This window comes from Gopherus flavomarginatus, chromosome 1 (genome assembly GCF_025201925.1).
Source record: "Gopherus flavomarginatus isolate rGopFla2 chromosome 1, rGopFla2.mat.asm, whole genome shotgun sequence".
NCBI lineage: Eukaryota > Metazoa > Chordata > Testudines > Testudinidae > Gopherus > Gopherus flavomarginatus.
Genome location: NC_066617.1, coordinates 163651399 through 163678661, shown reverse-complemented (window position 1 = coordinate 163678661; position 27263 = coordinate 163651399). Strand labels below are relative to the sequence as shown.

Here is a 27263-nt window from a genome sequence, read left to right as displayed (position 1 = left end):
TTTATATATATACACATATATATATACACACACACACACACATATATATATGTGTATATATATAATAAGAGAGAAGATATTAGTGGCAGTGTACGCAAAACGAAAAAGAAAACAAAGAAAAATTACTTTTAACAATCTCACTTTTTTTGTTTGTTTTTTTTTACACAAATACTGTTGTAAATATATTTAAAAAAATCAGCATTCTATCTGGTAAACGTCACTTTTGCCCCTCTATAAAATTTTCAATTAAAAAAGTCCCAAGAACTCTTATTTTTTTAATTAGCCCCTCCCACCCACCCTCTATTCCTCTTTCTTCCACAAGAATAAATCCTGATGTAACTTTTTTTTTTTTTTTTGCAAAGATTGTGGGAACGAATCCTTCTCTTGTACCTTGATTCGCAGGTTGCAAACCTCTATGTTTGTTTTTCCTCTGTGTTTCTGTTTGCCTTCCGTGAAAGTCCCTCTTGATTGTGCTGAGGCTCTGGGCTCAGCGAAGACACTGAATAAATTACAAAAGAAAGCCACCGTTGCTTGTTGTCTGAATCTTCCTGGTGTCTGCCGAAAGGTGGTGTTTGTGGTGAGGGGAAAGCGGGACGAGTGGGTGAGCTTAAGAGCATGGGATGGAGCAGAATCCAGGAGGAGAAAGTGTGATTCTTATTCCTGATCCTGAAGGGGCACCGCACCATCCAACCCAAACTCCCTTGCCCTCTCCTCAGCCCTTTTAGAGTGAGTGAGTGAGTGAGTGAGAGAGAGTGTGTGTGTGTGTGTGTGTGTGTGTGTGTGTGTGTGTGTGTGTGAGAGAGAGAGAGAGAGAAAGATAAAGCAGACAAATGGTGGAAACCAGCAGGGCCTTGTTTCGTCTGGTTGCTGTTCAACCAGTAGTGATATATTCCACAGTTCTAACTGGATACTGTGAAGTCCGAGAGCGGTCGGAATTGTGAATTACGTCCATTGAAACACTGCAAGCGGTGTACGTAAAACGACAGTAGGCCTTGTAGATTTCGTAATATACTCTTGTTTTGTTTTTTTGTAGTGCTCTTCACAAGTGAGAAAAAAAAATGATTTTTTTTTGTTATTTTTTTGTTTGTTTTTTTTTGTAGTAAAGAAGGGTTGTATTTAGAGGCCAGTAGCTAGAGATCCAACCAGTGGAGCTCCTGAAGCACTACCTGGCCTTAAGGCCACCATCCAAAGGAGGTCGGGAAAACTATTATTCACCCAGCCTCCGGAAATGTAATGTACCAGCAGGCAAAAAACAGTTCTTCATGTAGTACAAAAACAACAAAACTAAAAGTAAAGAAAAAAAGGAAGAAAGAAAAAGGTAAAAAGGAAACAAAAACATTTCTTAAATTCTAGTGCCATAGCTTTTTTGTTGTTGTTTCTATTTTTTTTTTGTTCATAACAAAGAGACAGAGATTCTACTTATCCGTCTGACACATGCATCCTCATGTGGTCGTTGAAATGCTCGATTTGGTCAAACTTAGCTGGACAGACAGAGCAGACGTATGTGGTCCCCTCCGTGCAGGCCACCACCCCGGCAGGGACAGGCCTGGTGCCGGTGCCTGCTGCGCCGGTGGTGCCGTTGGTGGCACTATGCAGAGCCACATGCCTCTCCAGAAGGGTCTTGTGGGAGAACTTCTTCTTGCAGATGTAGCACTCGTAGGACTTCTCCCCACGGTGGAGGCGCATGTGCACGTTGAGGGAGCTCTTCTGGGTGAAGCGCTTGTTGCAGATGCTGCACTGGTAGGCCCTCACGCCGGTGTGCGTCACCATGTGTTTGATTAGGTAATCCTTTAAGGAGAAGGAGCGCCAACAGATGCTGCATTGGTGGGGCTTCTCACCTGCCCAGTACCAGAGAGAGAGAGAAACATAAACAAATAAACAGACAATTTTTTTTTTTTTAACAAATTAAGCTCAGTTCAGTGAGGCTCTCTGGAATAGGCTAGTTCCAGGTCTGTCTGGAATCTCTGGAGACATGATCTGGGGGAGGAAGAATGGTTTTGTTAATAATAATACAAAACTTGGGACATAAACAATACTTTTCATCCATAGATCTCAAAATGCTTTACAAAGGGGATGATCATTATCCCCAATTAAACAGAGGGCGAAAGAGATTCAGCCCAGATTTTTAAAGGTATTTACGCACTGCTGTGCTCAACATTCCAAACTCTAACTGACTCAGAAGACTATATCTCATGTTCTGAAGTGAGTTAGGAATGTAGGCATCTAAATTCCATCAACTGTCAATGGGATTTTGGCTCCTAAGTGAGCCTAACTCCCTTTTGAAATGACATGCAGGCTCTTAAATCTGTTTGGCGTTGCATCACTGAGCACAGCAATGCCTAAATAACTTTTAAAATCTGGACCTTAATGACTTGTCCAAGGTCACACAGCAAGTCGCTGGAAGAGTCAGGAAGAGAACCCAACTCTCCCTTGCTCCCAGACACATGTTCTAACCACTCAGCTACAGTTGCTCTCTGAGCACAGGGCTGGGAACTAGAAAATGTGTTTCATTCTTGTTTTCTAGCACTCACCTCCTGGCTGGCCTTGGTCAAATCACTTCATCTCTCCGGGTCTCGGTCTCTCCACCTGGGGATAATGATACTGACCCACACCTCACATGGGAGCTGTGACCCTTAATACATTCAGGTTTGTAAAGTGCTTTGAGATTCTCAGATGGAAGGTGCTAGACAAGGGCCAAGGATTATTATTTCGTAAGAGAGGTTTAAATGTGTTTCTCCTTGTTCTGGTTAAACATGGCAGCTGAACAATTTGCAAGAATAACTACAAAGGCAATTTGAACACACAAAAATTTATGAGCCAGCTACACAAAGCAAAAGCTCATACAATGGCTACATCTCCCGCATGACAGACATGAGAATTAAACGGTGTGACTGCCATTTCAATCGAACACCAACAATCGTGGGAATTAGGGATGCGGCCCTCTATCCCAGTGTATTCTCCACCCCTGGCCAATCTAAGATCGTTCTCTACAGCGGGTCTAATCCTGCCCTCAGTTTGATCCAGGCAACCCAGTGACCAGAAGGGTGCAACTGAAGGCATCATTTAGTCCAGTATATGTGATAGATTTGTCCAGATTAGCTCCAATTGTCCCACAGGATGTTCCACTCCTTACTTTGGGAGACAATTCCCAGCCTTATACACTGTACTGTCAGGCAATGTTTTCATGATATTCACTCCACATTTTAGCATTCATCTAAATCCATAAATGCCACACCAAAACCCGTAACTCCTTAACTTTATTTCTTAAATCATATTCGGGGCATTCAAGTGTTTTAATTCATCATCCCAAGAACTTACTGCCACTCAGAAGGATTCTAACATTTAATTTAAAAAGATTGTAATGGCACTTTTTTTAATTTGCCCATTGGTCACTCCAATTTCCTAGCCCCTGGAGATGCTTCACTTTTTTGAAGAGACATTTCCACTTTCTCTTAAAGTATATGTGCTGGCTACTTTAAACTGTAATACGGCCTAGTCTCATATCAATGTGCAGAGACAAGAACATGTCATTGGCAACATTTAATTGCTTTGTTGTGCTGTGAGATTACAGTATATGGCTCAAACTCTATGTCAGAAGAGATAATTTAATTCTGACTGGGTGGGGAAGGGCTTATACTTTTATTATGAGCCTTTATTCCTCTCCAGCTACTTTGCAGTTGAATAGACAGGGACTGCATGGGGCCAAATCAGTGGCTAGCGTAAGTGGGTGCAACTCCATTGTCTTCAGGCATTGCATTTCCTTAAACCAGTGGTGAATCTGTCCCACAGCTTGTAAAATTATTGGCAAAAGCACTTCCTCTCTCCCCGTGTACGCCAATGTGGTACAAATTTACACCACTTGTTCTCATCTCTGCCTCTCCGAATAACAAATTCTTTCATCTAGGATTTAAGCAAAAGGTTTAACAACCCTTGCCAGTCATCAGGGTCGCAGGTTTTCAATAATCTGCATAGATAAACGCAGCTGAAGGGAGAGCTTCCTTCCCATCTAGTATCGTAAACAACTAGGGTTTTGATCCCTGAGGTCTTTGATGAGATTGGTCGAAAGAGAACTGCTGGGTGCGATGGCCACATTCCCCATTTTACTACCTCTTCAATGCAAGTGCATTAGTCTGGATGGTACAAATATACAAAACTAAGGACCTCTTCTCCACTATTGGTTTTTACTGAGGTTTTAAAAAGGTAATAGCAGGTAGTGTGACTGATTCAATGCAAAACACGGTAAACACGATTCCTAAACATGTAGGTTTCTAGCACATCTGTAACACAACTGTCAGGCTGTAATGGGGCTTTAGCATGGTGAGTTTGTTGCATAGATGGGATTATCTAACTGTGCCTGTAACTAGATTAATCAGATCGTCTGACCTATACCTCCTTAGAATGAGTCTTGCTCCCACTGAAGCAAATAAGTGTTTTGCCTATTGATATCAATGGGAGCAGAAGTCAACCCAGTACAATGCGTACTCCACACATTCAATAGTTTATCTTTGTCAACCAGGAAATTCCCCATTTCATATCCTTCTGAACTCCTGTTCCCTGGCTTCAGATGGTGAGTATTTTGCTAGCCAGGAAAATGTATCCTCCTGCCCTCCCTCCATATTTGCTACTGTTTGCATGATTATATCCTCATATATATATTGTGATACGGTATTTACCCCATCATTTGCTTCAAAATCTTTGTGTGGGGTCTTCTCTTCTAGGAATCTCACAAATAAATCAATATTTTTTCAGATGCAAATTTATTTCCTTACCAAACAATCCTTCTGTCACCTTTTCCTACTGAGAATTATTTGCATCAAAACAAGCAGAACCATGAAAAAATGGTTACTAACCTTTCTATAACTCTTGTTCTTTGAAATGTGTTGCACATGTCCATTCCAGTGTAGGTGTGTGCATGCCCCAAGCACAGTTGCTAGAATTCTTCCCCCTAGTGGTGTCCATTGGGTCAGCTCTGGTGCCCCCTGGTGCTGCATGCATATAGTGCCAGTACGTTGACCCTGTGCCCCCTCAATTCTTTCTTTAACAGCTGACTCTGACTAAAGAGGAATGCGGGCATGTCTTGGAATGGACATGTGCAACACATCTTGAAGAACAACAGTTACAGAAAGGTTAGCAAGCGCTTTTTCTTCTGCAAGTGCTTGCACATGTCCATTACAATGTAGGTGACTCCCAAGCAGTTGCATAAGAGGTGGATTCAGAGTTCATTAACATGCTGACTGCAATACTGCTCGGGCAAAGCTGGCATTGTCTCTGGCCTGCTGGGTGATGGCACAGTGAGTTGAGAATCCTCTACTACTATGAATAGCTGAGCAGATCTACGGAATGGCTTGGTCCTTTGTATACAGAATGTCAGGGCCAGTCTAACATATAAAGTGTAGAGGTTGCTCCTGCCTATTTGAATGCGGTTTTGTGAAGAACACAGAAGGAAGATTGCTTGACTGCAGTGAAATTGCAAAACCACTTTGGGAGGAAAGCTGGGTGTGGATGCATCTGCACCTTATTCTTAAAGAAAATCATATACTGGGGCTCTGACATGAGGACACGAATCTCTGAAATCCATCTGGCTGAGATGATGGCCACTAAAAGGGCTACTTTCCAGGAGAGGTGAACTAATGAGCACATTGCCAGTGGCTCAAATGGGGGACCTGTAAGCCTTGATAAGACAAGGTTTAGGTCGCAGGAAGAAATGGGATCCCTAACCTGGGGTACAACCTCTCTAGGCCTTCAAGGAAAAGAATAACCATCTCATGCAAGAAGACAGACTTCTTGTTGCCTGGGGGATGGAAGGCCGAAATCACTGTGAGGTGGACCTTAACTGAAGAAATAGCCACATTTTGTTATTTCAGATGTAATAGGTACACCAAAATAAGCTGCAAAGAGGAACACAAGGGCAGAACTCCGTGTTGGGAAGACCAGATGGAGAATTGCAAAGTAAGTGGTCCTGGTGGAGGGTTTCCTACTGCCCAGCAGGACCTCACAGACCTGCTCCAAGCATGCCTGCTCCTCTGGATTCAGCCATAGAACTTCCAAGCCATCAGATGGAGGGAGCTGAGGTTTGAATAGAGTAGCCGATTGTGGTTTTGGGAGAGCAGATCCAGATACAAAGGAAGCAGGAGAGGGGCCTCTACCGAGAGGCCTAACAAGGTGGCAACCCAATGTTTCCTTGGCCATGCTGGGGCTATGAGAATGACCTTCATCAAATCTCATGCACTAGTGGGATAAGATGAAAGGTGTAACACAGGTGATCTGTCCACGGTAGCAGGAAACTATCCATGAGAGACCCCAGGCTGTGACCTTGCAGTGAGCAGAAGTGGTTGTCATGGTATAATTCCCCAATCTGAACCTTAGAGTCCAAAAGATGGGGTACCAGCATGAATTCCTCTAAGCTTAATTACCAGCTTAGATCTGATAGGCTGCCACCACCCAAAAATATAGTGTTTGGGGCACTCTGGTCCCCCCAAAAAACTCCCCTCGGGACCTCAAGACCCAAATTCCTTGAGTCTCACAACAAAGGGGAATAAACCATTTCCCTTCCCCCTCCTTTCTTCCTCCCAGATCTTTCCCGCCCTGGGTACACTAGGAGATCACCGTGATTCAAACTCCTTGAATCACAACACAGAGAAATCAGGATTTTTCTCTCCCTTCTCTCCCCCTCCCAGGCTTTCCCTCCCTGGGCTATCCTGGAGAGATAGACAGATTCAAGCTCCGTGAATCTAAAACACAGAGGAAATTCACCTTTCCTCCCCCACTCCTCCTTCCCTTCTCCCACCAATTCCTGGTGAGTACAGACTTAGTTCCTTTGAGCACTAACAAGGGGAAAATCAATCAGGTCTTTTAAAAAGAAAACTTTTAATAAAAGAAAGAAAGAGTAAAGATCATCTGTGTAAATTCAAGATGGTATATTACAGGGCCTTTCAGCTTATAGACACCAGAGAGAAGCCTCCCCCTAGCAAAAATACAATTTAAAATACTTCCAGCAAAATACACATTTGCAAATGCAGAAAACAATCAAAAGACTAAACTCACCTTTTTCCTGGTACTTACTAAAATTAGAACAGAAGAGATTTTTTCAGAAAGATTGGAGGAATCTGCTTACATGTCTGGTCCCTCTCAGAACCCAGACAGAACACGGACAAAGAAAGAACACACAAACAAAGACTTCCCTCCACCGAGATTTGAAAGTAACTTGTCTCCCGATTGGTCCTCTGGTCAGGTGTTCCAGGTTTACTGTTTGTTAACCCTTTACAGGTGAAAGAGACATTAACCCTTAACTATCTGTTTATGACACTGGTGATATTTCCTGTTGATCTGGGTAGGTCTAATGGGGGAATTCCCCACAGCTGGAAAATGATCCTTGCAATGTCCGGCCAAAGGGACCGTTCATGGTGAGCAGAGAAGGACCTGCTGAGGCAATTCACCAGCTGGTTCTGTGCTCCCAGGAGGTGAGAAGCCTTGAGATGGATTGAAAGTGCTATGCAGAACTCCCTCAGATGAATTGCTTCCTGACACAGAGGGGAAGAGCATGCTCCACCTTGCCTGTTGAGGTAGAACATAGCTATCATGTTGTTTGTGAGAACCAAAATGACCTTGTTTACAATGTGAGGTAGGAATGCCTGGCAGGGTAGGCGGACCACCCTGAGCTCTCTGACGTTGAAATGGACAGAGATCTTTTCTGAGGACCAGAGTCCCTGAGTCCTGAGGGACTCCAAATGGGCTCCCCATCCCAATGATGATGCATTCGAGAGCAAAGACATCAAAAGTTGGCCCGCAAAAAGGGTACACCCATACAGACCATGCAGTGGTCCAGCCTCCGCTCCAGGGAGATGAGGACTTAAGAAGGTATGATGAGAACTGAGTCCAGATGCTGATGGGCAGGTGAATAAACCATGGCCAGCCACACTTAAAGAGAACTGAGACACAGCCTTGTGTGTTGCATGATATGTGATGACGTGGCCCAGAAGACTCAGACAGCTCTGTGTTGTCATAATCAAGTGGGCCTTGAGGGACCTTCTCAGGGTCACGAGCTCCCAAAACTGGTCTCCTGGGAGCAAGGCTTTGGCCTGAATGGAATCGAGAACTGCACCGATGAACTCTATCCTCAAATCAGGAAGAGAGTGGACTTTTGTGTGTTTATTAGCAGGTCTAGGGCCTGGAAGTATGACTGGATGATGAGGATATTGGATTCCATCTGAGTCCTGGACTGGCCTTTGACAACCCAGTCATTGAGATATGGGAAGATGTGTACTTTGCATTTGGTGAAGACTCACGGAGTAGCTGACAGGCTGAATGGATGCAAAGCGAACTGGTAACATACCTGGTTTATGATGAATCTCAGGAACCTTCTATGGCCTTGGAAAATTGATATGTGAAAGCATTCATCTTTTAAATCAAGGGTGGCATACCAATCCCCTAGATTCAGAGAGGGAATGATGGAAGCCAGGGAGACCGGGCAGAACTTTAAGTTCTTGAGGTAGCGGCAGAGGCGGCACAGGTCTAGAATAGGTCTGAGACCACCTTTGGCTTTCAGAATCAGGAAATAATGTGAGTAGGATCCCTTTCCTCTCAAGTTTTGTGGAACATTTTCTATGGCTTCCACCCAAAGGAGAGACTGGACTTCTTGTATTAATAGTTGCTTGTGAGAATGGTTCCTGAACAGAGATAGGGAGGGAGGGAGGGAAGGTGACGTATACAGAAACTGGAGGGTGTATCCCATTTTTGAGTTCAATACCCAGCGGTCCAAAGTGATGCAGGCCCAGGCACTGAAGAAATGGGAGACGCAGTCCAAAAACAGAGGGGTAACTGGATCCAGTATCACAGGGACTGGGATGTCAATCTCGAGCATCCTGACAAAAGGAGTGCTTTGAGTTTCCTGAGTGGCTGGGGGCAACTTGCATTGGACCTGAGGTGAAAGCTGGCAGAGGAGGCCTGTGCCTAACCCCCCTGTTCTTTCTTCTCTGTGGGTCCTCCCGGGCTGATGGGGCAAAGTATTGGCCAGCCTGCTGGGGCCTGTAATGTTTCCTAGAAGCCGCTGGGGTATACAATCCCAGGGATGTCAAGGTTGCCCTGGAATCCGTAGGAATTTAGCATCAAGTTTGCTCTGAGAAAAGCGAGATTCTTCAAAGGGGAGATGCTGAACCTTCTGAGGAAACCCAGATGACTGCAACCATGAGCTCCTATACATGGTTACAGGTAAGGCCATGGATCTGGCTGCAAAGTCAGAGCGTCCACGGCTGCCTGTAAGGAGGCCCTTGCTACTGTTTTTCCTTCATTGACCAGTGAAGAGAACTCCTTTCTGGCTTCTTGAGGCAGCCAGTCTTTAAACTTTTGCATGGCATCGCACATATTAAAGTCATAGCAGCCCAGTACTATCTGCTGCTTTGCTATGCGAAGTTGCAGCCCTCCCGTAGGATACACCTTTCTGTCAAACAAGTCTAGTTTTTTGAGGTCCTTCACTTTACGCATTGCTCCCGACTGCCCTTGGCAATCTCTTTCACTAGCAGTTGACATTACCAGGGATCCTGGAGGGGGGTGTGAGTGTAAGAACTCGTAACCCTCCTCTGGCATGAAATAATGCCGCTTCGTACACGTTGCCACATACACGGGAGGAAGGGATGTGGGGGTCTATCACAACACCTTAACTGGGTTCATGATGGCTTCATTGAGTGGCCCACAGCCATGTGCCTGGACGCTCAGATTTGAGGCCACTCGCTTTGAGGCCACCTGGGGAGCTTTGTGATTATCCTGGGGAGGAGACACACCAGCTGTCACCACAGCCTCATCCAGGGAGGAGTAGGCGGAAGCCAGCACCGACTGGGGAGCCTCCACCCCTCCCTCCATTTTTCCCCGGACCCATGGGGCCTCCTCTTGAAGTTCGGTACCAGGCTCAGTACCGGAGTTCAGATCAGGAGCCTCCTGGAAAGGCACTAGTGGTGCTCAGCTCTCAGAGCATCTTGAGAGAGAGCCCTGGGCTGGGGGGAACTCCCATGGATTCCGGAAGGGCCACTGCATGGGCACTGGCCCCCATGGATTTCAGAAGGGCAATGCACTTGGTGGCACCCCTGAATTTGGGGCCATAGAGGAGTACGAGTGCCTCAGGGAGTAGTGTGGGAGGCGGTAAGAGCAAAAAGAGTATGACCTCATTTCCAACTATGATGACGAGGAGTCTCAGTGATGCGACCAGGGCAGTGTGGACCCCGTTGGTGCCGGAGGTCAGTGCTGCAGCAGTGAAGCCAGTGATGAGGCTTCAAGGAGGGTTTTCCCCTGGAAAATAGTCCTGGTACCTAGGAGAAGACGGCTCTCTGCTGCTCAATGGCACTCGTAACGCTGACTCCTGCACTGCCAAAGATGGAGGCACTAGCAATGAAAGGAGGTCCTTAGCTGCTGCAAATGCTTCAGGAGTTGATGGCACCATAAACATGCTGGAGCCACGTTGCCTGCCTAAGGTTGGTTCCTCCAGAACCAGAGTCAGTGGAGATTGTGTAGGTGCTGGAACCAGGTGTTGAGGTAGAAGAGTAGCTTGGCATGGATCTCATTCTGTACTGGTCTCCATGTCTGGCCAGTTTTGGTGCTGGGGATTCATAGAATATCAGGGTTGGAAGGGACCTCAGGAGGTCATCTAGTCCAACCCCCTGCTCAAAGCAGGACCAATCCCCAGATTTTTGCCCCAAATCCCTAAATGGCCCCCTCAAGGATTGAACTCACAACCTTGGGTTTAGCAGGCCAATGCTCAAACCACTGAGCTTTCCCTCCCCAAGTTCTCTCCAGTTGCTTCTTCTTTTTTCTTAGGCACTGGAGCTGGGTACTGGTATCGAGACTTTCGCTTGGTGAGAGGAGCGCTCCGCACTGACGCTGAGTTACTCGGTATTGAGTCCAAGGAATTTAGCTCTGAAGCAGGTCTCAGAACGTCCTCCCCGAGAAGGACCTTCAATCTCGCTTCCTGGTGCTTTTTTGTGCAAGGTTTGAAGTTCTTACAGATCTGGCAGCAGTCCTTCCTATGAGTCTCTCCTAAGAACTTGAGAAAGCTTCAGTGCGGGTTGCTCAATAGCATCAACTTGCCACAGGAAGCATAAGGCTTGAAGCTCCGTGGCCGAGGCATGCCACCAGGGGACGGACGAACTTTGCTAACTGATCGGGGAAGGGTCCAACACTAATATAACTAAAAACTGACTAACTACAAGCAACTGATTAACTATTTACACTAGAAAGACAGTGAAAAACCACTGGGAAGTTTGCTGAAGCAACCAGAGGAGACCCAGCAACCGTCATGGGCGGAAAGAAGGAACTGAGAGGGTGCAAGGTCAGCAGGGCTCTTTATTCTGGTGCTATGAGTGCGCAGCACCAGGAGGCACCAGAGCTGACCTGATGGATATCACATTAGGGGAAAAAATTCCAGCAACTGTGTTTGGGGCAGGCGAATACTTGCATCGGAATGGAAATGTACAAGCACTCGAAGAAGAAACTAAGGTTACAGGAAACATTACTTTTCAGGACATGAACCCCATATCCATTTTAGCCATGTGCACTTCTAAAATGCATGCGTTCCTCATTTTGGGTCTTTCTCCCATATTTGAATCTCACTAAGGAGAGTGGCATGAAATACTGACCAAAAATGATCAAACCACGACATGAAGGAAAAGGAAGTGAGGCTTTAAAATGTGTAAGGAAGGTTTTCTAGAGCTTTAATTTCATAATACTGCACATCTTAGTTAAATAATTGCACAGTTGGATAGCTTAATGCCCGTCTACATGAGACAGAGTATTGATCCTGTGTGTGTGTGTGTGTGTGTGTGTGTGTGTGTACTACACCACCTATGTTGTATGCAAACCCCACCAACATTTAGTTTTTGGAAGCATGGAAGCTGGGCAGATATTTTATAGACTCCAGGTCTTTGAATTCTCATTTGGGCTCAAAGTCTCCTAAGGGTCTTGGGACTGCATTTCATACAGCAAGTCTAATCCACAGCCTGTGCATTTCATGGTTTCCCCACTTGTTCCCTGCTGCTCTGATGCCTTTCTAGAGCTTCTTCTCTGGGATTCTTTTCAGAGGCCTGAGCACTCTGACAATGAAGCCACTCCTCCAGCTGTCCAAGCAGTGGACACAGTTGGTATTCTATTCCCCTGGCTTCTGCTGTTTGGCCAAGGACTTAGTCAACTTTGCACAGTAAAGATTCCTTTCAGGTGTGCCTGGAATCTTCTCACCCATGTACTGGTTTTCAAGAGTATCCCAGAAGTCAGTTAGCTCCCAAATGGAAATGCAAGTCACTTGGGAAATATGTTAAGAGTTCCCCTTTGCCTCTTCGCCCACTGAAACACTTGTCACTGAAAGTATATGAATTTTGAATTCTCCAGTCCACAAAAGAGAATCTTTACTGACTCAGGACTGAGAACATCAAGAGTCAGTGGCAGCTCTAGGTCAAATATTTAGGCAGGGCCCTGTATGTTTCCTTAACTACTCCACATGTGCTATCCTTCTGCTGGCTTGAAGCTCCTATTACAACCTGCAGGACATATTCTTAGCTACTGGAACAGCTAACCCAAATGGATCTTTCATGGAAGAACCATTCTAGCTCTGAGAATTGGGATGAAACTCTGTGACTTGATTTTCTATTTTTTTTGAGTGAGGCAATGCCACCAATGCAGAGGCTTTAGCTACATATCCATGACTGAAAAGAGGGAGCTGAGATACGACCACACAAGGTACTCTTTGGACTCAGGACTGCTTCACCATTGATTTGCTTTATATTTGGCCTAAAAGTGAGAGGAAGTGAGATGTATATGGAAATGCTCCACTTGGGCCAAGCAAAGTGAATGTCATGTTGAATTGGTTCACCTGGGTGCATTTCTATGGTTGATCCTGGCTATTTCTCAACCACGAGACTAATGTTTTGCTAATTTACTGTAGGTATCAGCTCGTGATGGCAAGATATCCTGAGACACAAGTGTTGCATGTAGAGAAGGTTGGCAAGGGGCTGCTATGCCAGTTTTGCTGTGTCAACCCTGAACGCCACAATACTTTTATACATAACAGCCCCCTGCAGCCCAGTCCAACCTTGGGTGATCCTTAAAGTGATTCTACAGTGTGTATGAGTGGATCAAGGAAAGGGCTCTAATTCAGCCTGATGATTTTTAAGACTGCTTTCTATGCAAAGATTTCCTCAATGCTGATCATGTGATTTACCCAACGCAGCCTGCATAACTATCTCCTATAAGGTTTTACAAGGCAGAAGTCCTTATTGCTTCTGTAACAATTGCTGTTTATATAGCAAGAGTATATATCAATGCCACAGGACTTTTATATATGGTTTATAAAGCAATATAATATATAACCAATAATGTATATCTTACGTGTTTTAGAGCATGCTTCACAATAGCATCTAAGTGCTATTCATACATAAATATAAATAAAAATATGTACACACTATTTTATATATACATATATGCCAGGTGTGTGGAAGTGATATCTATGTGAGAAATTGGAGAGGCACGAGAGACATTTCTCTCTCTCTTGTGACTACCTCTCCTGCACTTTGCCCATTTCCCACCCCATCCATATTATTCTAACATTTCAGTGCTCACGCAGCTAGGTAAATATTTCTTCCTTCTCCTTCCAAATGTGAAATTTCCTCCCAGAATTATAAGTGCCTGACAGCCGGGATTCAGCCCTGAACCAAGGACAGCTTTTCCAAACAAGAAATGTCATTGCTTCAAAGTCTCAAGACTCTCCAAGGCTAGAAAAGGGAGCTTTATCCCAATGGGAAGTATAGATTCTCAGTTTCCCAGTGGGACACAAATCTTTTGCTTCTAACCCTAGAAGGTCCCAAGACACCAGCCTTTAATGCAGATACATTTTGAATGTATAGGAAAGCTGTTGTAGGTCATTTTTACAAGGTTGTCTTGGCACTTATTTAGGCTGACCTGCATAACTCAGACTTGGCTTCATCACTCATGAGTAATGCAATCAACTGAACCTCACACCACCACCAAGTATTCCATGCACACAGACGCACATAGCAGTGAATGACCCAATATTAATGACCCCTCCTCCAACAGACAAATTCTTTAATGGCTCTCAGTTAAAGATTCCTCATGTTGTTTCCAATAACATTTAGTTTCACCTTTAATCAAAGATCAACTTGTGCTAGGCAACATGTGTTAATTATTTCCTTGGATAGTCACTTAAGACACATTTCATTGTATAAAGGAAGAGTTACCTTTCCTGTATCCTTGACACCCTTAGATCCCTAAAGGGACCATCTATAGACTTAACCAGGAGCCTGTCCTGAGGCCCTTACTCATTCACTGACTTCAATAGGACTCCTCATGTGTGTAAAGGCTGATGGATCAGGCACCCAGTGTTTTCCCTTCCCATGTTGTGGTGAACTATATATTCTCATCACGGCAGTAACAGTGCCCAGAGATAACTGGAAGCCAGTAAGTATCTGAAGGCTGTCTCACGTCTGTGTTAGGGACTGGCACACCGGGAAATGGAATACCTGTTAAAATCAACTGCGTATTTATACAGGCTTGTCCTTGGGCTCACATATAAGCCAAGTGGCCATGCACTCACCTGTGTGTACAAACATGTGCTTGACGTAGTTCTGTTTGGCGGTGAAAGTCTTGTTGCAGAGAGTGCACTCATAAGGCTTTTTTTCACCCTGTCCACCTGCTGTGCTGTGGCCCGCAGATGGGGCCAAGGGCTGTGGGGCTGGCAGCTGGGCAGTAAAGGTTGACAGGCCAGGCTGGGTCACTGTCACAAACTGTGTCTGTTGGCCAGCTAAGGGCTGGGGCAGGCTGAAAAGGAAAGGTTTAGGTCCACTGCCAGCAGACTGTGTGGTAAAGAGGGCGGGCAGGTAGGTGTTGCCAGCTGTGCCAATGACCTGTGTGTTGCTGGTCAGGGTCAGCGGCATCCTCAGATTGCTGGTGAGGGTTTCTGTCTGGCGTAAGTAAAGCTGGGTGCTTGGCAATGGTTGGGCAACTGTTGTGTTGACAGAAGGCTGCAAGGCCCCCTTTTCGCTGTTGTTACTGACAGTGAGCACTTTGCTGTCCATTTCAATGTCATTGCTTCTGTCTGGCGAGGAAGTGTTGGCATCTAGGTGTTGCGGCTGGGTCTGTGTGCCTTCAGCAGGGACTTCATTTTGCTCTGCCTGGGAAGGTTCCTGCTGACCCTCTCGGCCCAAGTTAGCCATGAAGTGCTGCTCCATGGAATCTGGCTCAGTCCCAATGGAGGAACTGACTCCAGAGTCAAAACTCTCCCCCTTGGGCTCACTCTCAGTGCCTTCTGCTTGGTCAGTGTCCTCAGTGCATTCCTCAGACTCATTACGCTCCAGGATCTGCACCCTCTGCTGGCCATAGTAGTCATAGTCATCCTCCATCTCCTGTTTGATGTGGATGTTGCCCACCAGGGTCTGGATCCGGACTGGGCGTGGTTGCTTGCGGCAGTGTGTGGTCTCTGGAGTGGTGGAGAGGTACCGCTCCATCTGTTGTGAGCGCTCGTGGATCCGTGTAATCCAGCTGGGGTCTTCCATGTGATGGTCTCTGGGGAGCCCCAGGGCCGTTTCATGGTGGCTGACCACGGCTCCGCTGTAGAAGGAGCGCTCCCCACTGCCATTCTGCATGGAACAGGCATAAAGAGCTGAGTAGATCCTGTCCACGCTGTGCTGCGAGTGGCTCTGCAGGTAGCCAGACTCTGTGTCGCTGCTCTGCCCTGAGGTGCCCGATTCGGGGGTCCCCCTGGGCGTCTCCTGCCCAGAGTCCTGAATCACTGGGTAGACCTCCCCTACATTCTGCGAGACGATCCTTGTGCATTCATCAATCACAGTCTTGATCTGCAGGATGCTGGCAGCTGTGAGGATCTGCAGGGCCTCTGACTGTGAGACCCGCAGCACCCCACTGTACATGAAGTCAATGAGCTTTTGCACAGACTGGACTGACACCACTGAGGGGATCTCGATGTCGCTGTACCCCAGCAGCAGCTTGTCCTGGAAGAAGGGGCTGCCAGCTGCCAGCACGCAGCGGTGGGCGCGTAGCATGCTCCCGTGGATGCGGACCGTCACGTCACAGAAGTGGCCACGGTTGCGCTGCTCGTTGAGGGTCTCGAGCACAGAATTGCTGAAGTTGTGAAGGTTGATGCTGTGAATGCGCTCTGTCATCCCCTTGCAACTGATGTTACCTGTAGCAAAGGATGAGACAAAACAGAGGGACAGATCAGGGCTTGTCCTCTGCATGTCCACAGCTGAGATGCTGGCTAAAACACTTGCCCACTGCATATACGCCAGAGGGAACATCTTAGAGGTACCATAAAAGGGCACTGAGCACAAAGCATCACTTCTACGCATGGAGATTATCAACTTCCCAGAGAAAAGATTTAGCAGGATTTCTATGGGATGGATGAGCAGAGACCCACGCCTTGAATCTTCAAGCAAAACTAGACAAGACACTAATGGTCAGATTCTCACTTACAGTAAAGATTTTTACACCACATTGGTAATATGATGAGTCTGTAGTTTATAAATTTCTGGCCCTCTATCTAGATCTGGATTTTGAAATCCCCAAAGTTAGGGCATAGTTAGATCCTGGGTATTGTATGTAGTTCAGCCCTTAAAAAAGGTGGCAGCCATTTGCAAAATCCAAATCTGGACCATGGTTTGGATTTGAAACCTTTCCAAAATTCCAACTGTATGTGTGTCCAGGGTTTTGGTTTATGTCATTCATTACTAAAAAGTGAACTAACCCAGGGTCAAGAATCAAAGAAGATCCATTAACTTTCTCCCCTATTTTCACTGCACCTTGAGGTTTTTGACACTACACCGGCTAGGACTAGAACTGCTGCAATACCAAGACAAACGCTGTCTGAGGGTATTTATTGCCTGACTAGAAGTGGGAAGTAAAAGATACCTGGACAAAATGCCTGTTCTCAGGAGAACTTCATCAACTTGGTTTAACCAAGAAGTCTGGATAGTTTGGACAAGACCCGAATGTTGAGGTACAGATCTAACTGGTCCTCTTATTTACCTCTCACTGCTTCTACAGCTGGCTAAAAATAACTATCTTTTTAATCTTTCAGTCCACTTCTCTCTCTCGATTTAATATTGCTGCTTCTCTTCTCCCGCTCTTGTCCCGTTAGATCAGTTGTTCTCAACCAGGGGTACGTGTTACATTTGGGGGGTACACAGAGTTCTTCCGGGGGTACATCAACTCATCTAGATATTTGCCTAGTTTTACAACAGGCTACGTAAAGCACACTAGCAAAGTCAGTACAAACTCAAACTTCATACAGATCATGACTTGTTTATATTTCTCTATAAACTATACACTGAAATGTAAGCACAATATTTATATTCCAATTAGGGTGACCAGACAGCAAGTGTGAAAAATTGAGACAGCTGACGGGGCGGTAATAGGAGCCTATATAAGAAAAAGACCCAAAAATTGGGACTGTCTCTATAAAATTGGGACATCTGGTCACCCTAATTCCAATTGATTTATAATTATATGGTAAAAATGAGAAAATAAGTAATTTCTCAGTAACAGTGTGCTGTAACACTTTTGTATTTTTATGCCTGATTTTGCAAGCAAGTAATTTTTAAGTGAGATGAAACTTGGGGGTACGCAAGCCAAATCAGACACCTGAAAGGGGTACAGCAGTCTGGAAAGGTTGAGAGCCCCTGGTTTAGATAATAAGAAATTGGAGGCAAGTGTGTCTTCATATGTGCCTGTGAAGAACTTACCACACTCTGAAGGCTAAATAAATAATAGCCTTATTAATTTATCTGAGTGCTAAGATGTCACTGTTAGCATGTCTGTGAACATTCCATCAGAAACTTTCCCATCCCATGTCTGCAACCCACACTCACTGCAGTCATGCGCTAGTGCATGAGAAACTGAAAGTGAAACTGACTCTATAAAATCAGTACATCAACTAGCTTATTTTTATGGTTTAAGAAAAAACAAAGCAAATAAACAGCATCTAAGGCAATATTAATAACAAAGGTAAGAATGTTTACATTTCTGAATATATGATTTTTAGCTTGCCAGTGTTCTTCTAAGTCCAACATAAAGAACATTTGGTCATTACTATTATTCTCATCTTAGAGACAGGCAGCAAAACGCTACCAACTGCAATTTGCTGAACAATGCAGTCCCCTCTCACTCACGTCCTTTCCTCCTCATTTATCCATTCCTGCTATCTCAAGCACCCTCTCTTCTGGTGCTTCAAAGAGAAACCACATGGGACACAAGTGGTTATTTAAATTCTCTGATGATAAAAGGGGACCAAAAAGGTCAGGAGCTAGAAATTCTGATGGGGACAAGCTGCCTAAGGAGCCTGATGCCTGCAGAAGGAAACAGGCCAGTATTAGGGATTGCACTAATTTCTATATGGAAGTGGTCTCCTGGGTGATGCTCATATGGCAGCAATGCTTGGGAAATCACTAGTGGAATCATGGAGACTGTGAATTATATCTGTTCTGTTCACAAGCCTTGCCAGGACACATGACTGACGAGGGCACTGGAAAGGCCACTCCTAGATACTGCAGGTACCTCACAGGCGTTCACTCATAGATATTGCAGGTATCACACCAAGTAATGTGAGTGGGCCTTTTCGTCCTCCTACACCAAGACAACCACCTCCCAGAATCCTCCTGGCCAGCCATGGACACTTCCTTATGTGTCAGATCACAGGAGAATTCAAGATGAACTCAAGATAAAACACAAGGAATCTCCCTCCGAAAGACAGACAACTTGGAGGCACTATGGGGTTGGGGCCCCTGCAGAAGCAGGAGTGTGCTGTGGCTGACCGGTGAAGGGATGGCACCTCCTTTCTTCAAGGCCATCCCTGGACAAGGGCATGACGACGTCTAATTGAGCGGATACACACGACATGCTCTTTTTCCCAAGTTCTGTCAGATCAAAACATACCTATTGCAATCTGCTTTGATCATGAGGTACCCTTTTCATTCAAACTGATCTTTAAAACCAGTTCTCCCTGTAATTTTAATCCATTTTATAAAAATTTTTTTATTAAATAATAGCAAGACGTACAACAGCCTAGCTTACCAAATCAAAATGGTTACCGCTCACATCCAAAGAACACCGGAGGGAATACCCCAGAAGCAGCAGGCTGATTCTATAAACGTATGGTTTGATTTTCAGAGGTGCTGTGAGTCCCTTCTCCTTTCGATGAACCAGTTCAGCCCCCATTAATTTGGAAGTTGTACTTTTGCAAAAATGTTCATAGGAGAAGATACTTCAGTTCAACTTTATCTATTTCACTAGAATTTAGCTCTGGTGAAAGTTGCTGGACTGACAAGATTAAAGTCTACTGTTTATTCACAGGACAGGTACAACTTGAGCAGCATCAGGGCAAGCTTTGTTCATACATCCCTCTAGTATTCCCAAGCCCTAACCTGAAGAGAAAGGGGAATTCTGTATCTATGCTCCATTCAGTCCTTGGAATAGAAGGGTATAGCTCGTTCAGGAAGGATAGGCAGGACAAAAAGACAGAAGGTGTTGCACTACACATCAAAAATATATACACTTGTTCTGAGATCCAGAAGGAGGTCAGAAGCAGACTAGATGAAAGTTTCAGAGTACAGATAAAATGGGTAAAAAATAAGGATGATGTCATGGTAGAGGTCTACTACAGACGACCAAATCAGGAAGAGGAGGTGGATGAGGCATTTCTAGAACAAGCAATATAAATACACAAAACACAAGACTTGTTTGTAATGCGGGACATTAATGACCCAGACATCTGTTTGAAATGTAATACAGCAAAACACAACATTTCCCATAAGTTCTTGGAATGTATTGGGAACAACTTTTGTTTTAGAACGAGGAGGAAGTAAACAGGGAGGCAACCATTTTAAACTTGATTCTGCCAACAGGGTGGAACTGACAGAGAATCTGAAGGTCTAAGGCAATTTGGGTGATGTGATTTTGAAATGATGGATTTCATGATTGTAAGGAAAGAAAGTCATGAGAAAAGCAGAGTAAGGACAATGGACTTTAAAACAGCAGATTTCATCAAACCCAGAGAACTAGCAGGTAAGGTCCCATGGGAAGAAAACCTAAGGGAAAAAAGAAGTTCAGGAGATCTGGCCTAAAGGCACAACTGCAGACTATCCCAATGCAAATGAAAGATAGGAAGAACTGTAAGAGGCCAGTATGGCTCCATCACAAGCTCTTTAATGACCTGAAAATCAAAAAGGAATCATATAAAATCTGGAAACTGGAGCAAATTGCAAAGGAGGAATACAGAAGAATAGCACAAGTATGTAGGGACAAAACCAGAAAGGTGAGGGCACAAAATGAGTTATACTTAGCCAGGGACATAAAGGCAATAAGAAGTGGTTTTAAAAATACATTAGGAACAAGAGAAAGATAAAAAGGTCCTCTACTTAGTGGGGAATGAGGGTTAATAACTGAAGACCATCAAGAAAGCTGAGGTGTTTAATGTCTATTTTATTTCATTCTTCACTAAAAAGGTTAATGGTGATCAGATACTCAAAACAACAAGGGGGAAGGAACACAAGCCAAAACAGGAAAAGAAAAAGTTAAAGAATATTTAGATAAATTAGATGTATGAAAGTCAGCAGGGCTTGATGCAATTCATCCTTGGGTACTTAAGGAACTAGCTGAAGCAATCTCAGAACCATTAGCAATTACCTTGGAGAACGGCAAACATAGTACCTATCTTTAAAAAGTGGAAGAAAGAGGACCTGAGGAATTACAGTCCCATCATCCTAACTTCAATACCTAGAAAGATACTCAAACAAATCATTAAAGGCCTAGTGGTTAGAAGGAAGCAGTAGAGGCAATATATCTTGATTCAGATCCAGTTCCATATGACATTCTCATAAGCATACTAGGGAAAAGGGGTATAGATGAAATTACTGTAAAGTGGATGCATAACTGGTTGAAAGACCGTACTCAAAAAGTAGTTATCAGTGGTTCGCTGTCACACTGAAAGGGTGTATCTAGTGGGGTTCCACAGGGGTCAGTCCTGGCTCTGGTACTATTCAATATTTTCATTAATGCCTTGGATAATGGAGTGAAGAGTATCTGGGAGATGTTGCAAGCACTTTGGAGGACTGGATTAGAATTCAAAACCTCCTTGACAAATTGGGGAATTCGTCTGAAATCAAAAAGATGAAATTCAATAAAGGTAAGTACAAAGTATTTTACTCGGGAAGGAAAAAATCAAATGCAAAACTACAAAATGAGGAATAACTGGCGAGGTGGTAGTACAGCTGAATAAGATCTGGGGGGTTACAGTAGATCACAACTTGAATGTGATTGTGAAAAAGGCTAATGTCATTCTGGGGTGTAACAGGAGGTAACTGCCAGGCTCTGCTCGGCACTAGTCAGGCTTCAGCTGGAGTGCTGTGTCAGTTCTGGGTGCCACACTAAGAAAGATGTGGATGAATTGGAGAGAGTCCAGAAAGCAACAAAGATGATAAAAGGTTTAGAAAACCTGACCTCTGAGGAAAGGTTAAACAAACTGGGCATGTTTAGTCTTGAGAAAAGAAGACTGAGGGGGGACCTGATAACAGTCTTCAAAGATGTTAAGGGCTGCTATAAAAAGGACAGGGATCAATTGTTTGCCATGTCCACAGAAGGTAGGACAAGAAGTAATAGGCTTAACCTGCAGCCAGGGAGATTTAGGTTAGACATTAGGAAAAACTTTTTGACTATAAGGGTAGTTAAACTGTGGAACAGGCTTCAAATGAGGTTGTGGAATCCCCCTCACTGGAAGTTTTTAAGAACAGGTTGGACAAATATCAGTTAGGGATGGTTTAGGTTTACTTGGTCCTGCCTCAGCACAGAGGGCTGGACTTAATGACTTTATTTCTATGAATCTCTGCTGAAATGGCCAACCAGGGACCAGTCAGTACTGATTATGAGGGAATTTTTGATGTGATGTGGACAGTTGGGGCTAGATCCACAAAGGGAACTTAGACTTAGCGTTGCAGTGCCCTGTTGCCTAATGGAATCCATACCCCTGAGTTAGGACCCCAGGCTCCCTACAGAATGCATAGGGAACAGTAGGCTCCTAAGGCTGGGATTCACTGAAGCCAGCAAACTGAGTGAGGAACTGCCTCAGCTAGCCCACAGGAAATACTGAGGAGAGGCATGCAGGCTAAGCCCCACTCCTCAAAGAAATGTAGGTGCCTAATTCTGATCCTGAGGAAGGTGGTGTTGGTGCCCTTTTCCTTTCACACTAGAGCCCAGTGTTTAGAGCACTCACCCATGCTATGAGACACTCAGGTTCAATTGCCACTTTGCCTGAGATGAGCAGGGACCTGAACCCAGGTCTCTCACCTCCCAGGAGAGTGCGCTAATCACTGGGCTCTAGGAATTTTTTTTGGAGGGGAAGGGGAATGAACTCTCTCAGTCTCTCCTGTTGAAGGTTTTTCATTTTGTATAAACACTTAAAAATGCCTGCCCCACAACTAGCAGAGAGGGGATTGAACCTGGGTTGCCCACTTCCTTGGGTGAACAGGTAACACCCCCACTTTGTTTTGGATTGGGCCTAATCCAGTAGCACACTTATTGGATCAGGCCCAACAGGTGAGGTAAGTGGGGAAATGCTTAGTTTGAGAATCCTATTGGGGTGTAGGCATGTACTAGGCACCAGGCATCAGGATTTAGGCAGCTGGGTGCATGCCTATTGGCAGAAATTTAGGCACCTGTGGAATTAAGTGCCTACTGGGTTAGCTGGCAGCTGAGAAGGGGCTTTTGAGCCTCTAAATTTTGGATTTAGGACCTAAAGTGGCTGTGAAGTGCATAAATCCCTCAGTGAATCTAGCCTCTGTCCTTTAGGAACTGGACTGACACCCACTAGAGTTATTTCACATACAAGCAGACAGACAGTAATGGCTTTTGGTTACTAGCATCATGGCAAACTTTTTGCTTGAAAAATCCCTTGTTTAGTGACTTACTACAAAAGTTTCATTTATCGAATTCCTTCCTTCCTTCCTTCCTTCCTTCCTTCCTTCCAATCACCATACCCAGGTTCCAAGTCTACACACCTATTACAAATGTCAAAAGGAGCCCTGCCCCACTGTGTGAGAGTGAGGAGACCTGCAGCTGAAGTGCCCATACCTATGAGAGCCTCAGCTAGAGTACAAATAACTAGGACAAACAAGAAAGTCTTGGGGTGCGTAGGAGAAAGAGGGAGAGAGTGGGGGCAGAAAAGCATGGAAAGAATATGATGAAGTCCTTTCCGGGTCTCTGTCTGCCAGTTGTCACTAGATATAGCTGTAGCTATCCAAAATCAAGACAACCTCAGAAAGCTTGAAAACAGATTATTTGCCACATTGTCAAACATGCTAATACACGAAATCTAGTAGTACAAACATGCAGTAATGCCACTCAGGCAAGCACATAAACGATAAGGAATGGCCTGAATCAAGGCTCCAGGTCCAACAGCACCTCCTACACTCTAAGGAAGACTGAATTTAGACCCAACCTTTGTGTCTCTCCCTTACCTATACAATGTGCCAAACCAAAAGTCCAAAGTCAGACCCCCCCATAAAATGTGAGCTTTGCAGGTTGGGTCTGAATCTAAAATAGACATTACTTAGTTATATAGCATACAGAGAAGGGGAAACACTATATGGCAAGCAAGAATGTGTGTCAATATCTTGAAAGCCCAAGATATCAGAATGAAGTGTAATGAAAATATGCTTACGCCACGCCCCCAACAGTCACTGCACAGAATGTCTAGCAAAGGGGAAATGACTGTGGTCTTGGTCTAGTCCCAGGCCTTCCACTCTTTTTAGAGTTAAGACAGTGGGAAACCTTTCTGTGAAATTTCAAGCAGCCTTTGTTAAGTGCTCCCTTTCTTTTCACCCGGTGAACAGCAACATATAGATCTTGACGGACTCATTCTGAGAAGCTACTGTAGGAGGGTTTTGTCCCTGTTCTGTGAAAGCAACTTCTGATTGGAGGAGTATTCAGAAACTGGATAAGAAAGAAAGAGTGTGAAAATGCAAAAGCCATTAGATTGGCAATGAATAGGCATTTGGCTCATTAAGAAAGAAAGAAAGAAAGAAAGAAAGAAAGAAAGAAAGAAAGAAAGAAAGAAAGAAAGAAAGAAAGAAAAAGAAAATTCTTTTGCATAGATTATGCACATTGCAGGTCTCCTGGGATTGGGATATGAAGCTGCCATGGTATAATGGTGAAATGTATTACTGTGCATGTCAGAAAAATAATCAGTTTCCCCATTAGCAAATGTATTGACTAAACTGTCTGATTATTCACAGAAATATGAATGGAATTCATCCTGCACTTGTATAAAGGAGCACAACATGGATGGAAAAGGGGAAAGACATCTGTTGCATAACAAATGACCAAATGTTTAGTTTACTGCTTTCCTGAATCCAGCACTTCCTGCTGACCTTTTTGCTGCAGGTGTCCAAAAAGAAGTAGGGTTTTAACATTAGAATAAAAATGAGAAAGAGACATTGATGCACAGTACTGCATGGGAAAGGGGTGGCAGAAGGAAACAGCACGCAGCCTGCTAGATGTTACGGAAAATGTAGATGGTAGTGATGAGACGCTGAATTATGGAGCAGTTTTGAATGTGGATTTCTATGTGCAAAAATATTGCAGAGAGAGCTGCGCAAAGTTTGGCAGTTCTGGCCAATAAAGGTGACCATATGTTTAACATAAATGCAGAAAATGATCCCTGGAATCCTTCAGTAACAGTTCAGTTAGCAGGGGATCTAAGTGGTAGGGAAGACCGCTAAAGCTATCCATTAGTGTTAAGTACTTTAAAGCTTATTTACTGTAGTAAGTTTCTACTGTGCGGCCACAAGGTGTCCTCAACTGCAAAGTAAACACTAGATTCTTCAATGCTGACAGCTGACAAAAATCATAGAATTTGATTTCCTACAGTGTTCATCATAGTATCTCAAAGCTTATTACAATGTAATGACTATTGCATTGGTAGAGGTGCAGTGACTGGGCAACCACAGAAGCCATTATTGCGCAGCAGTATCTCTACAGACAGCCTTGTACTTTAAACCTCTTTGACTCAGAAAGGGAATGGTGGGCAGGACACCAGCATTCTCTCTCTCTCTCTCTCTCTCTCTTTTTTTTTTTTTTGGAAACATACGAAGGGATCTTTAATGTGGATAACCAGCAGAGCGGAGCAGAAGGGCCCTCTCCTTCACTTTCTCACCTGAAGGGCAAAAAGAAAGATGAGCCTATATCCTGGAAGCATTTTCTCTGCTGAAGTCAGGCTTTGCCTAAATTTTCCCCAGATGCAATGGAGAATTGTTTGGAAATCTGTCAAACTGATATTTATACAGTATTAACTAGACCTGGTTGATCATCACTAATAACCTTATACTCCTGAAAGACAGATGGGCCAAACCCAAAACCCTGCATCCAAACACCCTCAAACTTTGGCAGAGTCTGAAATCTGATTTTGGACTTAGATTCAAATTTTGTAAATGGGCACTTATTTTTAAATGGGCTTTTCTGGCTCCAAATATCCTTCAATTTGAGTTGCTCTAAATCAGGGGTAGGCAACCTATGGCACATGTGCCGAAGGCGGCACACAAGCTGATTTTCAGTGGCACTCACACTGCCCAGGTCCTGACCACCAGTCCAGGGGGCTCTGCATTTTAATTTAATTTTAAATGAAGCTTCTTAAATATTTAAAAAACCTTATTTACTTTACATACAACAATAGTTTAGTTATTCATTATAGACTTATAGAAAGAGACCTTCTAAAAACATTAAAATGCATTACCAGCAAGCGAAACCTTAAATCAGAGTGAATAAATGAAGACTCAGCACACCACTTCTGAAAGGCTGCCGAACCCTGCTCTAAATCAAGATCTGGAGGGTCAACGCTGCGTGCAAGAGCTGAGAGAGGCTGGGGAAGAATCCCCCCTATTCACTAGGGATATAGGGCCGATATAAATCCAGAACCTGGAGGATGCAAAGGTGGCATAAAGTCCTCCATGCCCCTGGGCTGTGTCTTCTTTGCTGTACCACTCAGTAGATGTAGCATAGAAGCTAGCCCTGGACTTTTGACTTGGATTCCTCTCTTTTCTGCAGAAATCAACTGTGAGCTTCTTCGCATGCATACCAAACGCTTGATCCTGATTGGTGCTGAGCAGCACCTGAATCGTGCGGAGGATCCTGAACTCCCACTGAAGTCATGATAGGATCCCAAGAGGAGTTTCCCACTTTACCCTTGGGATACATTCTAATATGCCTGTCACAATGCATGTCAGTGCTTCTCCTGAAATGTCACACTGGATAAACCTGGTTTTTCTGCTAATTTCTTTGAAAAAGCATATTTAACTCTCACACTCCTGTCAGTGCCCATCCATCATCAAAATGCCACTTCCTACTCAGAAGGGTGCAGAATCTGATTGGTAGGGCAGGAACCTGGGAGTTTGGAATCCTGGGTTCTCTTCTTGGTTCTGCCACTTACTCACTGTATGTCAGTGGCCCAGAGACTAGCTCCTATATGCCCCATCGCAGCAAACTAATATGACCTTCTTCTGCTACTGCAGCTCAGCTGGGTCTCAGCATACCCATTTGCTCCTCCTAGCCCACTATTGTTGCAACCCTCTGCTTCCCTACAAGCATCGTTGGAAACCTGTAATTTCTGGTTCTATAAAACTGCTCCACAAATGCTGGAGCTACACAATCTTCTGACTCTTCAAAGCAATTGTGGGAGGCCACTAATCCTGATTTCTGATTTACAGAGGGATGATTGTGCATCTGCTATTGCTGCTGCAGTTATTTCAAGCACTTTCTCTTTGCTGATTCAACAAGTCATCACTGTGCTTCTTCGGTGTTGCATTTAGAGCAGACAGGGGTGCAGCAGGTTGAGTACCACTTAGGACGCTTTGCTTGATTCATTTCAGCACTCCTGCTTTCACTCAGAAGACAGTGGCACATTATACCTGCAGTCCTGATGTTCTAAAATCTAGACTGAAATACACTGGAGATTTAGTGAATGTTTCCTATCATTTTTCCCCAAATTAACCTTCTGAGATGGGAACCACATTCTCACTAGGACTGCGCGAAATAGCCATAGAAATCCTCAAGATCTGAAGATTTCTTCATTTTATATTAAAAAAATTGTCTAATGCTGCCCCCCCCCCTGGAAATTTTATAGGTTTTCATTAAAAAGCAAACCCACTTCTGAATGAAAAGGAACTTTATTTTGTAGTAAAAACTTCAAGATTTGCATAAATTTGACATTTGGTTCAGCT

General features: G+C 44.4%; 1 protein-coding gene across 22 annotated transcripts in view; it reads right to left on the bottom strand.

Annotated features, from left to right (window-relative positions):
* Nucleotides 1-304: 304 nt before the first annotated feature.
* ZBTB20 (zinc finger and BTB domain containing 20) overlaps nt 305-27263 on the bottom strand; it is a 670053-nt gene continuing 643094 nt past the window's right edge. For all 22 annotated transcript variants that reach the window (XM_050957922.1, XM_050957887.1, XM_050957914.1 and 19 more), the window contains 2 exons: nt 14585-16186; nt 305-1838 (listed from right to left, as the gene is read on the bottom strand). In XM_050957922.1, coding sequence (XP_050813879.1) covers nt 1420-1838; nt 14585-16186 — 2021 coding nt within the window. In that variant the 3' untranslated portion in view covers nt 305-1419. The remainder of the gene's footprint in view (nt 1839-14584; nt 16187-27263) is intronic.